Here is a 15,020-nt window from a genome sequence, read left to right as displayed (position 1 = left end):
TGAAGGGATACCAAAACTAAGAACCAAACTAAGAATTAGGAGACGCTCCACTTATACTTAACTGAGGTATCGATGACGTCACCAGAAGACTCGGTTAATCGTTTCGCTCTACCAAATTATCAAGGGTCCAAAACAGGGCGATAGTCAGGGCAGCAGTCCTTCATAGCCGTCAGCAAGCGGGGAACCTCGCAGCAAAGACTTTCGGACCACGTCGACATGCAGGGGTCGATGAAGTGGCGGCCTTCCTCCAGAATTTCCACACGAAGCTCCTCACGAACCTCTGGCTTGGACCAGTACCGCTGAAATCGCCCCGAGTTGGGCGCCAACTGAAGTACTGGGTTATTTAGGAACCCAGCGGTGCCAGGGGTAGCACCCTATGACTTTGAGTTCTTCCTGTCTTGGACCACAGAAACACAGAGTCTTGCGGTGGCGTCAAAGAACGTTTTATTATTGACTGCAGCCAGTAACAGCAATCCTAGAAGTACACACGGGTATGTTCTCAGGAGACTGCTCAACCTTACAAAACCAGTCTTCTCCTTATATACAAAATATCATGCTTCAGGCACACATTCCTCGTTTTACGATATGGTCATTCATATGTATTCATTACAAACGAAAAGGCAGAGTCATAATGACCATCCCACATTTCAGTTCAGCCAGCCCACAATTATTTACCCAGCGAGGCTCAGATCCCTCATCAGATATCAGCAGGCCCCAATAAACACGGGCACGTCCTGCTCGTAAAACAAGCCATAAAGCAGGAAGAGTCAGGTGTGAAAGAGATTAGCCGGAGGCTTGTGTGGGATGAAAAGGCTTTATGGTGTGTCAAACCCTGATGCTAATCACAGGTGGCCGTAGGAAGGGGAGCTCGTGAGACCGGACTGACCTCGGGCAGTGGAGCCGAATCGCACAGGTCACAGAGAAGTCAAATAGAAGGCACATGTGTTCTGAAGGCCTGTGCATGTCCTTATTGTGCAGCCTATGTGAGGGCAACCATAAGATGGCTACCACTCTAAAATGGAACCCACGAAGTTAATGTGTAATATCGTATACAAAGTGAATTTATCGATGAAACGTTCTGCAAAACACTTGTACATACTGCATTGGCCATTCGCGGTTCGCTGATACCGAGATAGGCAGGGTAGGGCCATGCCTCCTACGCGGTCCCAAAATTTAAAGTACCACAGCAGAGGCCACTAGAAGTGGGGGGGTCAGATATTGCACTCCTTCTATTCTACTTATGCACGAGGCGTGTTTGTGTTGGTGGCTCCTGGTACGCCGTTTGCGTTGATGTATATGGAGGCAGATGTGGATGGCCGCTATATGCTGCTAAGGGGGACCCTTGAAGGCTGTGATCTTGTTATACTAAACACGTACGCCCCAAATGTGGATGATCCTGCATTTTATCAGTCCATGCAGGAACTGCTGGCCCTAGAACTTGACGTGCCTGTCCAGTAGATGGGGGATTTTAATTGTGTGTTGGACCCTAATTTGGACAGGCATCTGCCCATGCAGAGAACTAAGCCACAGATGACCAGAAGGCTTCGTGAGGTGATGCGGGTAATGGGCATACGGGATGCATGGAGGGATGGGCACCCGACACAGAGACTGTATACTTGCTGTTCAACACGCACAACACACATAGCAGACTGGACAGGGTATTGGTGGCAGGAATGAGCGCCTTCAAGGACATCGAGGTGACGTACCTGGCTCATTTCTTGCCGATCACACCCCGGTTATCTGCGTAGTTCACTGAAATGCCCTTGTGCAGGTACCCAGAATGTGAAGAATGTCTGCGGATTTTCTAGAGGACCCGGTTAGGAGGGAGGCCCTATCTCAGGCCCTGACAAACTACATGACACTTAATTGGGAGGGAATGACTAGTAGAGCCACGGAATGGCAGTCAATAAAGGCAGTACTACGGGGAGTCTGCATGGGACTGACATACGGGGTCCGCTGGCAATTACAGCAGGACCTCAGGGTGGAGGAGGAAGCCTTAGCGGTGGCTCAGGCAGAGGATCAGACACACGCGACCGCTGTTGATCGGGAGTGGACAGTGCGTAAACGCATCAGCGACCTATGGGATAGATACACTCTCCGCCAGCATCGACAACCACTATATAGGGAGTGGGACAAATCTGGGCGCTTTTTGGACTAGATTCTATGGAGGAGGCAGACCGCTCCCTTGATCACCGCCTTGCTCACACCGATGCGATGGGAGAGAGGTTACATTCAATGGCTGAAATACTGGAGGTGTTCCAACAACACCTACAGAGAGAGTGTGTACATCGGACCCCGCGGTCTAGGCAGACCGATATGTGCCGTTCCTTTTAAGTGTGGCGCTGAGGCGCCTCTCTCCCTGTGGGATTGAAGAAACTGGATGCCCAGTAGTCCCTGTAGAAAATCCGTAAAGCGCTGCGGATGCTCCCGGGTGCCAAGGTCCCTGGGGAGACGGATTCCCATCTGAATTTTATGAACCATACTCTGCCACAGTAGCACAGGCCCTGCTACAGGTATACAGGGAGTCTTTTGAGTGTGGAATTTTACCCCCCACCATGAGGGAGGGAGAGATATGCATGCTCTTAAAATCGAGAGGGGATAGATAGGCTGGACCCAGCCGCGTACCGCCCACTTACTATAATAAATTCTGACATTGAAATACTTAGTAAAATGTTGGCGACGCGACTAGCCCTGCACCTGCTCCACGAGGACCAGTGCAGTTTTATACCAGGCCGTAATACTGGCATGAATTTAAGACAGTTAACGCACATGCACAAGGTGAAACACAGACTAGGGTCTGGCATTGGTGTTGATAGACCTTGAAAATGCCTTCGACACAGTAGATTGGGGGTACCTGCTGGAGGTGCTAAGGGAAGTGGGAATTGGGCCACAGTTTTGCAGATGGGTTCAAATACTATATACACAGCCGCGTGGGCCCAACTCGATCAGAAGTGTGGTCACTGGAGCGGAGAACACATCCGGGAAGCCCAGTCTCATCTCTGCTCTTTGCTCTTGAACCGCTGGTGGTCTGGGTGCGGAAAGACCTTGAGCAATGGGGCATCCAAATAGGTGAAACACTGCATATAATATCTCTGTACGCAGATGACGCCCTATTTTATATAGCCTCACCTCACGTGGCGTTGTCCAGGCTGCTGCAACTCCTGGAGGATTTTGGGAAATACTCTAGTCTGCGTCTCAACTGGCACAAATCCCTGCTCTTCCCTCTGGCTCGCATGGCCGCCCTGCCCTTGGAGAGTCTCCCTGACCTCTGGAAAAGCTGGGAATGGGTGCATTTTCGCTATCTGGGTGTGCAGGTGGCGCTAGATGATGTCCAGTTGATGCGCTTCAATGTGGACAGGGTCGTGGCGGCACTGTAGCGGTCGGTGACCTTTTGGAATTTGTTGCCACTTTCGCTGAGGGGCAGGCTGGCGGTGTCCGAAATGGTGGTGCTGCTACGTTGCCTGTACATACTATGAAACTCACTATGCCCAGTTCCCAAAAGGATCTTTAAGCAACTAAGGATTGCTGTGGGTGGGATGTCGCAGCAGGATGGCCTTGGGTACCCAGGCCCGTCAGTATGAGGAGGGTGGTCTGGAGGCACCTAGACTGGATCTATATTACTATGTGGCACACTTACAGCACGCGACCCGTTGGCTAGACGAATTGGACAACTGGGAGAAAAGATTGCTGGTGGGACTGGTTTAGCCGAATAAGCTCCCGGTGGCATTAATGGAGGAACTGGGTTCTCGGAGGAAATGTCCTACATAGTGCATCACACTGCGAGTATTTATTTATAACGTTTTTTATTTGGCAGCAGTATGTGAAGACGGTCCTGCGATGTGCCCTGTTTCAACGGGAGCTTCCCATATGGATACTTGCACCAGTGCGGGAAATGATGGTGCCCATGTCATTCCAGATGTGGAGGGAAGGGGGGTGGAAAGTGTTAGCTGCTCTCTACCAGATGGGATGCTGACTTAGCCGAGCCCCTGGGTGACAGGACATGGTCAGCCATGAGTGCGCTTACCCATACAGTATCCTGTAAACGGCGATTTAAACTGGTACATCACAACTTCTTACACCACATCTACATGACACCAGTGAAACTTCAACGAATTAACCCGACCCGCCCAGATGCTTGTCTGCGGTGCGGTGAAGCAGGAGCTGATATTCTACACTAACCATTGAGATGTCCCGGGGTGAGCCAGGTCTGGTCCCATGTGGTGAGGACTGTGCGAGGAAACGCGTGCTTTCACATCGAGGTAGTGTCATTACATTGTTTATTGTGTCACATCAACAAACCTAAGAAGCATAAAATAGGCTACAAGCTGTTGCAGTTAATGTTGGTGCTGGTGAGGCGTAGGGTGGCCATATCATGGATGGGACTATGAGTCAAGGATCTAGACGGATGGAATAGGGATGTACGGGAATGGACTCTGGCCGAAGAACTCCAGATGAAGTTAAGCCGTAGAGGTGACAAACTGCAGGAGGATCTTAGTTAATTGTGCGAGTTGTGTAATGCCGTCTTGAACTCAGAACTGGATTGAGTGACTTGCGTGAGTCTGACACTAGCGGGGGAATGACAAAAGGAGAAGGGGAGTGAAAAACGAAAAATGAGAGCCATATAACCAACTGCATTGTTCTTTACTGCTCCATTGCTATTGAAATGGTACTATCTAGTATCGACGATCACATGCCTTCGACCTCTGTAAAAGCACAATTGCTGTGATTTTTGTTCAAAATAAAAAATAAAGGTAAAAAAACACACTGCCTGTCAGTAAATCGGAATTTAGGATAAGACCATATGTACATATTCTTTCAAACTGTAAAAGAATGGTGTTAGACTATTGATAGTGAAGAACTCTAATGTTTGCTCTGGGTCCATTCCTTACAACACTGCTCAACAAACTAGTCTTCATAAAACTCCTGAAAAATGAACTATTAAAGCAAGGAATTGGATCCCAAGACACTGGGCCTGATTTACATAGGTAAACCTATACTCTTACTTAAGTTTACAATTTTTTTTTGTGGTATTCGCAAACTGCCTGTATAATTTTATTAATTGTAAGTTTACAACTGATGATACTCTGCACATAAAAAGATGTATTTGTATGTGTTGAGGACTCTGCCCCCGACTGTGGAGTCTCAGCAGTTGTAAAATTACTTGTTAAAACCAAAAAAATTGTAAACTTACCGAGAAGAGTAAGTTTGCCTTTGTGAATCATGCCCACAGTGTTGCAGTCAGGACATGGATTTCACCCTATATACTTTTTGGGATTAGCTCGCTGCTACTTACTGATCACTGTCTGCAGCATCTCTACTTCTAATGTGCACATTTTCCACTATCCTCCCTACAACCCCCTTTTCCCCTCATGCACATCTCCAGCAACACTAACACAATGTACTTAAATAAGGCTATCAAAGTCTTCCAGTGGTTTCAAGTCAAAATATTTGTTTCGTACAAAACCCTGAAATAAATTGCAGCAATTTTTGGGGATAATTTATTACAATTATTTTTAATGCAGGTAATGTAGCAAATTTAAATTTGAATCTCTTAATCCATAACATTGCTGTTCTGTTTGCTTGTTGCCATTAGAGGAATATTTTAAGAACTATGTTTCCTGATTAACATTTTTAGGAGATGAAGACATCCACTGCTGTTAATATAAATGAGCAGACGTTTGTTAGAACAAGTAAGATCAAAGCTTTTATTATATTGTTTTTATTATATTGGTTTTGTTGCACTTATGAACATGTCCTGTGGCCTATTCCTGCTTGGAATGTTTCCAGAACATCAGGCCTATGGCCCACATGCTAGACCTGACCTCTCCTAGACGCAGTTACACCAACAGTATCGGAAGTTCTGACAACAGCAGCTGTCTCAGCCTGTCCAGAGACCACAGCAAATATACCTCTTTTCAAGTCAGGGGTGTTGTCTGCAGCAGCTAACCCATCCATATCACTCACAATATCACCTTCTGGGAGGAGTGGGGGTTGGAGGGCCCCCCTGGCCTTCCTGGCAGATGATCAAATCCCCAGCTTTGCAATTTCCTTCTTGTGCTCCCCACCACACCACGTCCCCCTATCACCCCCTTCCTTTAGAGAGTGCTCACCTGCTCTTGCCTGGATACTGGTGGCAAAATGCATTCCCTTGCAGGAAAAAGGAGACATAGAAGTGGTCTGTCAGACGTTAGGGGCACAGACATTAACTCCCTTCTCCTCTTGGTCTCCAGAAGAATGGAGACCTGTTTTCTATCTCGGATTTCTGCCTTCACCTTTTCATTTGGAAGGAAAGTTTAAGATGCTGTCCCTAAGCAGTAAAACCTACCCGAATTTGTTTAAGGCTCCTCAAGTTTTTATGAAGGTTCTTCCAGTCATGGCAGCCTCGCTGCAGAGTTGGTAACAATCCTGAGTTTTACCCTAGATCTCCAGGGGTTGGATTCTTACCCACCAGTGCAAGGACTTTGTTCAGTGCAGCATAATGAGGATCAAATACCCTTTGAACTGCAGCCACAGAGCATTCTGCCAATTGTGCTGTTTTCTAGGTGACTAAAAGTCCCATAAAAGGTTCAGGGACACAGTGGTAATCAAAACCATCTTTCATTAATGAGTTACATGCTCAAGCAAACAAGATGGTCATTTTGACATTTATTTTATAATCATTTTCTTTAAATTCCTGTATCTGGTGCACACAATATTGTATGGTAACATCGTAGAAGATGTAAATTAGAAACAGCTAAACGTTACATGAACAGTGAAAACAGAAAAACTTTGCAACATCATATTACAATTTGTAGCCATAACGCCCTTGTTTGCTGTCACTAGGCAGTATGCTAGTTCTAGCAGAATCAATATATAATATGCCTTTTTTTTAAGTTCAAGAGGAGGTACACATACTTGGAACAACAAGGTTTGTTTTCTGTCTGGAATAGCTAGCCAGCTATTTTGAGGATGAAGACATTGTGTTTGTTCTGGGACAAACCTCTCCTTGGCATCATTCAGTGCAGCCTGAGCCTCAGAGGAGTCTCGCTTTAACATTCTTTGGTAAAGGTTTAATCTAGTGCCACACCTTCTGAATCTGCACCCTGTGGGATGCCTCTCTCCCTTCATGGTCAATTACAGGGGGGGATTTATATTGGGTATTGACCACTAATTCTTATAGAATGAAATGACGATTTCAGAACACTAGATCTACCCAGACTAAAATCTCAATTATGTTAAAAGATCCTAAGCATTTGTGTCATTTTCAGCTCAAGTTTACTTTAAGTGTCTACTTCTAAAACTTCGAGATGTGGATATTGAGAGGATGTACTAGAGTTGTGGTGCCTGATGGTGTAGCTATTCAGGCTAAAAGGTGTTAAGCTATGAATACCACTTTCACAAGTTCTGTAAAAGATGGCAAAAATGCTGACTTTACAATAAGGTGCTGACAAGCCAACTAAAATGGAAACTGTAGCTAATGTGGAACCTATGTTTCATGTGTTTAACAACTTCAGTCTTTCTACTAAAATGAAAATAAGGAAGCGAAGCCTGAAAGTAAGTGATTAAAATAAATTAAATAATAGAATTATGAAGGAGAAGAGTCATAGTGTTTGACATCCCTACAATTACTTCTAAACTAATCCATTACTGATTGTGTTTTTGATAAGCATGATTATCATTCATGGCACATTTTCAGAACAGAAGAATATGCTAGGTGTGTTCATTTGATGGAATCACAGTTCATCTCTTGTTGCATGTTCCATAATACATGTTTTCATTCTGAAACGAATGAGATCTCTCCATTGGAAGACACAGGATCACAACAGAGGTTTAGACTCCAGTTTTTTCTGTAGGGTCCCTATATCCCCACTCCAGTGGATAATGATTCTTCTTCATGATGTGGGCTTAACCATGATCATCCAAAAGTACAGCCTCACTCACACATAGAGGCTGACTGTTTTTGGACAGAGGAATGCAGATTTGTGGGTGATCATTCAGACGTGCCTGACTCAAGGTCTGCTTCCGGTCCTCCAGTTCTTGCACCAGCTAGTCCTTGTGGCCTATTGCATCCTGTTAAAACCTCACTCCAGATGATGGATTGGAGCCCTCCACTGCATTTGAGGTGGCAGTGGCTACACCATCTATAAAGTATCTTGCCTGAGGTGCAGGCATTCTAATCTGTCCACTCAGACTTACCCTGTATGATAGACCTCTCAAATCTAGAGGTAGGTCATCCACTCAGCCATCTGCAAGTGGAGACTGCTGTGGTCACAGATGTCACCTTGCTGGGCTAGGGTGCTCATCTGGACAACATGACACCAGGCAGTCTTTAATCTGCATGAATGTAGAGCCTTCACATACATGTGCTTTAGCTGCAGTTGTCTTTCTGAGAAATACTTTATCCCTTCCATGTAGGGGACAACGTCCAAATTATGTTGGACAACATCACCACGTCCATTATTTCAAAAGACAGGGTGATGTTGGTTTGTGCACCCAGTGTTGGGAATCAGTTCGCCTGTGCAAGTGGATTCAAAGACTGGGAACCTTCCCAGTAGAGACTCACCTGACGGGCTTCCTCAGTGCCCCTGTGAATGCTGCTGATAACCCCTTGTTGAAGGATCAGAAGTGGATATTACACCAAGAACTGATGATCTTCTCCACATATCACCACGACCTACAACAGGAAGTGTCCTCAGTTTTGTGCCCTACACTTCCCTCTGAATAGTTCCTTGGCTGGATGGCTTTGTTTTCAATTAGTCTTAGTGTCTTCTGTATGCATTTCTGCCGATCCCGGTCCTGCAAAATGTACTGCGAAAGATGCGGCAAAAATGAGCACAGTAGATTCTCAAAGCCTTGGACTGTGCAAAAGTTATCTGGTACCGTAATCTGTTAGCCCATAGCATTTGGCCGCCCTTTCTTTCCTGTATAGAAATAAAGTGGACCAGGTATCACAGTAGGATGGTCAGGTCTTCCACCCAATTGTCCAAATTCTGTGGCTACATGCATGGAGATTGATCTTTGCTAATTAGAGTCATTTTGCCTTCCTGGTGATGTCACAGACATCATCTTGGCAACCAGGAAACCTTCTGATAATTCATCTCGGCAGGCCATTGGACTAATTTTTTTCAATAGTTCGAGATGAAAGAAATCAGCCCCTTTGAATCTCACTTTTATGATGTCTTGAGTTGTAACTTGCGCCAAATGCCTAGTGGTGGCCAAAGGCTAACTAGCAGCCCTTCCGTTTTTCGATGACCAGTGGATGTGCATTTGTTTTCTTGTGTTACCCTCCCCCCCCCCCCCCCCCATCCCCTACTGAGATTTGAACCTGGTTTTGATTTTCTTGATGGCATTTCCATGTGTGGCAATGCACACTTACCTTGCTGCACTTCAAACTCTAAACAGATTTCTCTTAGTGGTGAATATTTCTGCTTAGTGGATTGGATGATTCGATGCCCTTTCAGTTCGTCTGTGCTTACCAAATGTCTATCCAGATATGTTGATTATTATAATAATAATCATAATAAAGGGCATTTATAAAGCGCACAGCTACCTCTGCTGAGGTGTCCCGGCGCTAAGGCGGAAATCAACAGAGCAGAGCGAACAAGGAGCTAATCCCTATGCTTGAAAAAGCCAGGTCTTCAATGCCTTTCTGAACATCAGTTCTGAGTTCAGCATGCATAGGTGGAGAGGCAAGTAATTCCAGCCTTGTTTTGGCAAAGCGAGGGACGGCGAGGTAACTTTTTTGGTTGGATCTTAGGGACCTTCCCTGCTGGTAAGGGCGAAGTCTCTTCCTCAGGTAACTAGGGCCCCTGATTTGGTAGGCCCGGAATGTGAACATTAGAACCTTAAATTCAATTCTCTTGGCGACTGGGAGCCAATGGAGTTGTCTGAGGTGAGGTGAGATATGATGCCGGAGTGGAACCTTATGGACCATCCTTGCAGCAGCATTCTGCACTATCTGCAGCCTTCTGATCAAGCAGCTTAGCAAGCCCTGGTAAAGGCCGTTGGCATAGTCGAGGTGCGAGGTTACCAAGGCATGCACAACGGTTCTTCGGCATTCCTCCAGCAGAAAATCAATACATTTTCCAATAGTTTTCATCTTTCCAAAGCAGGCCGCCGACACTTGCCGGACATGGGTCGAGAGAGACAGGCCTTTGTCCCATCGGACACCAAGGTTCTTAACCGTATCCTTAGACACTGGAGGAGCACCGAGTTCTACAGGCCACCAGAGGACTGCGGGGAAGGAGTGGCTTGTTTAAAAAAATAGGACCTCCGTTTTATCAGCATAGAGCTTTAAAAAGTTATTGTTCATCCAAATGGCAATGTTTTTAAGACAGTCCCTGAAAGAGTCAAAGACTGACGATGAGACATCTCTGAAAGAAAACATCAGCTGGGTGTCATCCACGTAGGATATCACCTTGACCCCCATTTTCGCGATGAGATCCACCAATGGCGTCCAATAGATGTTGAAGAGTAGTGGGCTTAAAGCCGAGCCCTGAGGCACTCCCCATCTGAGTGGTTTCACAGCGGAGGTGAAGGGGTGGAGAAAGTATTGTTGGTCTCGGCCGTGGAGGTAGGAAGCAATCCATTCCTGTGCCCTCCCTCGGTTGCCTATTTGCTTAAGACTGTCAAGCAGGATAGGGTGAGACACTGTGTCAAACGCTGCCGACAGATCGAGGAGTACCAGCATGGCCGCAGAGCCTCCATCAACCGCCCATCGGATGGAATCAGCCACTTCAATCAATGCTGATTCCGTACTGTAGCCAGTGCGGAAGCCAGATGGAGAATCATGCAGCATTTGCCATTGTTTCTACCTATGGTGTTATCTGCATTTCATCTATACCATTCTATTACATTTCCATCTTCCTTCCCTCCTGCAACTATAGAGGAGAAGCAATAGGATAAATTGGACCTCAGGCGTGCAGTGTCTTATTACATGAACTGCACTCATCAGGTCAACTCTTTACAGGCTTTGCTAGACCTAAAAAAGAGCAAAGCAGTGTCCAAGCAAACCATATCATGCTGTTTCATTCTCTGTATACAAACCTGCTTAACCTGTGCTAAGACAGACGTTCTTGTCCATTCCACTCGATCCATTTCTTCTACAGCTATTTCCAGAAGTGTCACAGTTGCTGTGATCTGCTGAGCAGCTACTTTGTCACCCTTGCATCCTTTTGCAAACTATTGCTGCCTTATGTCTCAGGCATGCATTGACGTGTCCTTTGCCACTGCTGTGTAGCATGGTTACCTTTGTTTAGAGACCCTACTTAATGCCACCTCCCATGGAGGTACAGCTATGGGACTCATTCATAAGGGTAGGAATCTGCGGGAAGATCTATCCAAAAGAAAAAAACTTGGCTTACTTTTGGTAATCAGTAAGAACTATGCCGATCATAGATTATATTTGGGACCAAGACATGAAGATTATGCGCAATCCGGCTACAGTACCACCAGTGTTACCCAGGCTAGTTAAAAAAAAAAGGCCCTGATGATGCACCTGCCTGCCTCACGGGTCACCCAAAACCAGACTCGTTTTTTCGCAAGTGGCGCAGCAAAGATCTAAGAATCTTTCTGCATCTCTTTCAGCACCCCCAGACAAGGAGAGTAGGAGGCTCGATAATATCAGCGAACGCTTCTCGACTGTGTCAGCGCTCACAGTCAGAGCAATAAATTCCCTGACGTTATTAGGCCGATATAATAACCAAATGTGGTCAGATATTGCTACGTATCTCGACAAACTTCCTGAAGAGGTCAAAGATAAGGCAAAGAAAATATTGTTAGAACAAGAGTGCTCTTTCTTAGAAGTAATAGACTGTGCAAAGGATATTGCGTCCACCGGATTTAGACAGCTAGCTGGCGCATCAGTTTTGAGGAATCCTGGCCGGCTCAAGGCAACTTTATCCAGACCAGAAGTTAAGACCAAAATACTAGGCTTACCTTACGATGGGGAAGCTTTATTTGGAAAAGTGGATGAAGCTCTCCAAACAATAAAGGCAGATACAGCCAAATCCCTGGGGACTTTACAATATAAGGAAATTACTTTTCGTGGCGCTTGAGGAGAGGGGCACCCATCGTACAGAGCGGGATACCGTCAGTATCGTTATCCGACATACACAGTCGCCTACACATGCGTCCGCTTCAGGATGCCTTAGATGTCCAGTGGGCGCACGCCAAGGGAACATTCGACAATATAATTAAAGTCACTCCACCCATGATTTCATCACTCATTTGGTGGACGCAAATTTGTCATCTGTCATTGGGCCTACCATTCCTACCTCAAGCCTCTCCTTTAGTGAGAACAACAAATGCTTCCTTGGATGGCTGGGAGCTTACCTCCAGGAACTCGAGGTCAGCGGCAGATGGCCCTATCCCATCGGAGCCTTCTCATCAACCTTCTCGAATTAAGAGTGGTATTTCTTGCTCTGCAAGCCTTCCTACCCAGAATTCCGAACTCTTCAGTGCTTGAACAAAGAGGCAATACTATGACAGTGCACTACGTAAACAAGCAGGGAGGCACCCGATCCCGCCTTCCATCCCAGAAAGCTCAACGTATCTGGAAATGGACAATATGTCACAAGGTATCACTAACAGAATTTGTACCAGGAAACCAGAACACCATAGCGGGCACCTTAAGCAGACTAAAAACAGCCTGCCACGAGTGGGAATTGGATCAACACACACTCAACAGCATCCCCCCCTCCAGTTGGGCAAGCCAAACATAGACCTCTTCGCAATTCCTCACAACACCAAATGCGGGTACGTCGTAAGGCGGCATCCCCAGAGGTCCCCAGACCCCCACTGCCTTTGGGACATGATTAGATCTGAAAAACTGTTTTGGATGCCTCACCCTCAGCCCCTGCACCGAAAATGTATTCCAAAGTTAAGTCTTCTGCATCGACTTCTTCGGACCAAGGCCATGCTTCAGGATCGACCCAACGTTCGTTACCGACCCAGTAACCAACGCCATCTACCTCGGTTCCAAGCAATCAACATAATTCTAAGTTGAAATTATCCATACTGAAATCTTCGGAGCCGAAAGACTCCAGACCTTCATCTGCTTCTATCTTTCCTGCCGAACCCATTCTGGAAAAGATGGACATTCACCAGAGAGATTCAAATTCAAGAAGGAGCTGGTCGGATTCTTTCTTCTCCGCCATCAAAGAGGAAATTAATATTTGAGGAGGCACTAGACATTCCTCTTCCTCCCAAAAAGAAGACAAAGGTTAAAGCTACCAGTCCTAATCACCATCCTCCATCGCAACCTCCATCACAACCACCTCCCTCTCCACTCTCCAACCATGACCCACTTGATGCATCACCTCAAGGGTCACCACATTCAGACCATGGGCGTTTAGGAGGGCCATTAGCAGATCCTAACCCTTAGGATATTAGTAACACTGATCCCACTACTCCCAACGATCCAGATTTATATCCAGCTTGTCCCTCCTATCCTGAAGATGCAATTTCCTTTCATCTGGTTGTCGCTAGGGTAGCAACTTTTCATAGTGTTGAGGTGCATAAAGAACCCCTAGAGCACGATTTTCTATTTGACACCCTCTCTTCCATTCACAAGGACACCCAGTATTTGCCCATGGTTTCTTGCATGATGAGACATGTCGAGGACATGTTCAAAGACCCAGACGGTGCCTGGGTCATCACCCCGAGGGTGGACAAAAAATACAATACACCTTCCTCTAACCCCCTCTTTATCCAGAGTTAGATTGCTACCTGACTCCATTGTTGCAACTACTGCCTGTAAAAGGGCAAACAGGCTGCTTGGGACACTCCAGCTCCTGAGAAGGAAAGCAAGTACGTAGATTTGGCTGGTAAAAGATTTGCAGCACAAGCAGCCAATGATTGGCATATTACTAATTCACAAGCCCTTCTAGCCCAATATCAGAGAGCCCATTGGGATGAAATGGAAGGCCTCTTGCAGTACCTCCCAGAGGAATACTGCAAAAGAGGCCAACAAATTGTCAAAGAAGGGCTGGCAATTACCAACAATTCCATCCGCTGCACCCTAGACGCAGCATATACAGCAGCCAGAGGTATTAATACCAGTGTGTTTCTTAGAAGACGCGCATGGCTTAGATGTTCTGGATTAAAGCCAAAGGTCCAGCAGGCAGTCTTAAATATGTCTTTTGATAAGGAGCACCTTTTTGGACCACAGGTAGATACGACCCTTGACAAAATGAAAAATGACACAGACACATCTAAAGCCATGGAGGTGTTACAAACTGCCACTCCTAGAGGCTCCTTTGGTCTCTCATGCTACAGAGGTGCAAATAAATCCACCCATACAGACACATGCACTTCCAAACAAAAACAAACCCAGTAGCCCGCAGTAAGGGTTCATTCGGAGTCTCCTTTTGAGCAGGGAACAACAAGGGAAGGGGCCTGGATGCCTCCTCACGTGGAGCAACATCCACTGCAAAGCAGTTACCACCCAGTCTTCCTCCCTGACTACACAACACTTGTTGGGGGCAGGCTAATCTTCTTCTACCCCGTCTGGGAATCCATCACTACAGACAAGTGGGTACTAGCCATCATCCAACATGGCTATTGTCTGGAACTCATTACAACATGCCCAACATTCCACCTCGTTATCACGGGAACATCTAACACTTCTCAAACAAGAGCTCCAAGCCCTTCTTCTCAAGGGGGCCATGGAACCGTTCCCTCTTCAACAACAAGTATCAAGGGTATATTCTCTGTACTTTTTGATTCCCCCAAAAGGACGGATCTCTAAGACAAATCTTAGATCTCAGACCTCTGAACCACTGCATCCTATCAGAACACTTCCATATGGTCACTCTACAGGATGTTATTCCACTTCTCCAACAGGGCGACTTTATGGCAACTCTAGACCTAAAGAGCGCCTACCTAAAGAACGCCTAATTTGCTCACCGCCAATACCTCAGAATTGTATAGCAGGCAAGCACTACCAATTCAAAGTACTTCTGTTTGGGGTGACTACTGCGCCTCGGGTGTTAACCAAATGCTTGACAGTGGTTGTAGCACATCTGCGATGACAAAATATC

General features: G+C 46.2%; 1 protein-coding gene across 4 annotated transcripts in view; it reads left to right on the top strand.

The window, feature by feature from the left end:
* HJURP (Holliday junction recognition protein) overlaps window positions 1–15,020 on the top strand; it is a 678,247-nt gene that overhangs the window by 287,129 nt on the left and 376,098 nt on the right. For all 4 annotated transcript variants that reach the window (XM_085606804.1, XM_085606808.1, XM_085606805.1 and 1 more), the window contains one exon: window positions 5,636–5,690. In XM_085606804.1, coding sequence (XP_085462930.1) covers window positions 5,636–5,690 — 55 coding nt within the window. The remainder of the gene's footprint in view (window positions 1–5,635; window positions 5,691–15,020) is intronic.

This window comes from Triturus cristatus, chromosome 5_2 (genome assembly GCF_964204655.1).
Source record: "Triturus cristatus chromosome 5_2, aTriCri1.1, whole genome shotgun sequence".
In the NCBI taxonomy this organism is placed as follows: domain Eukaryota; kingdom Metazoa; phylum Chordata; class Amphibia; order Caudata; family Salamandridae; genus Triturus; species Triturus cristatus.
Note: the sequence above shows the minus strand (reverse complement) of the source record. Positions and strands in the feature narration are given on the sequence as shown.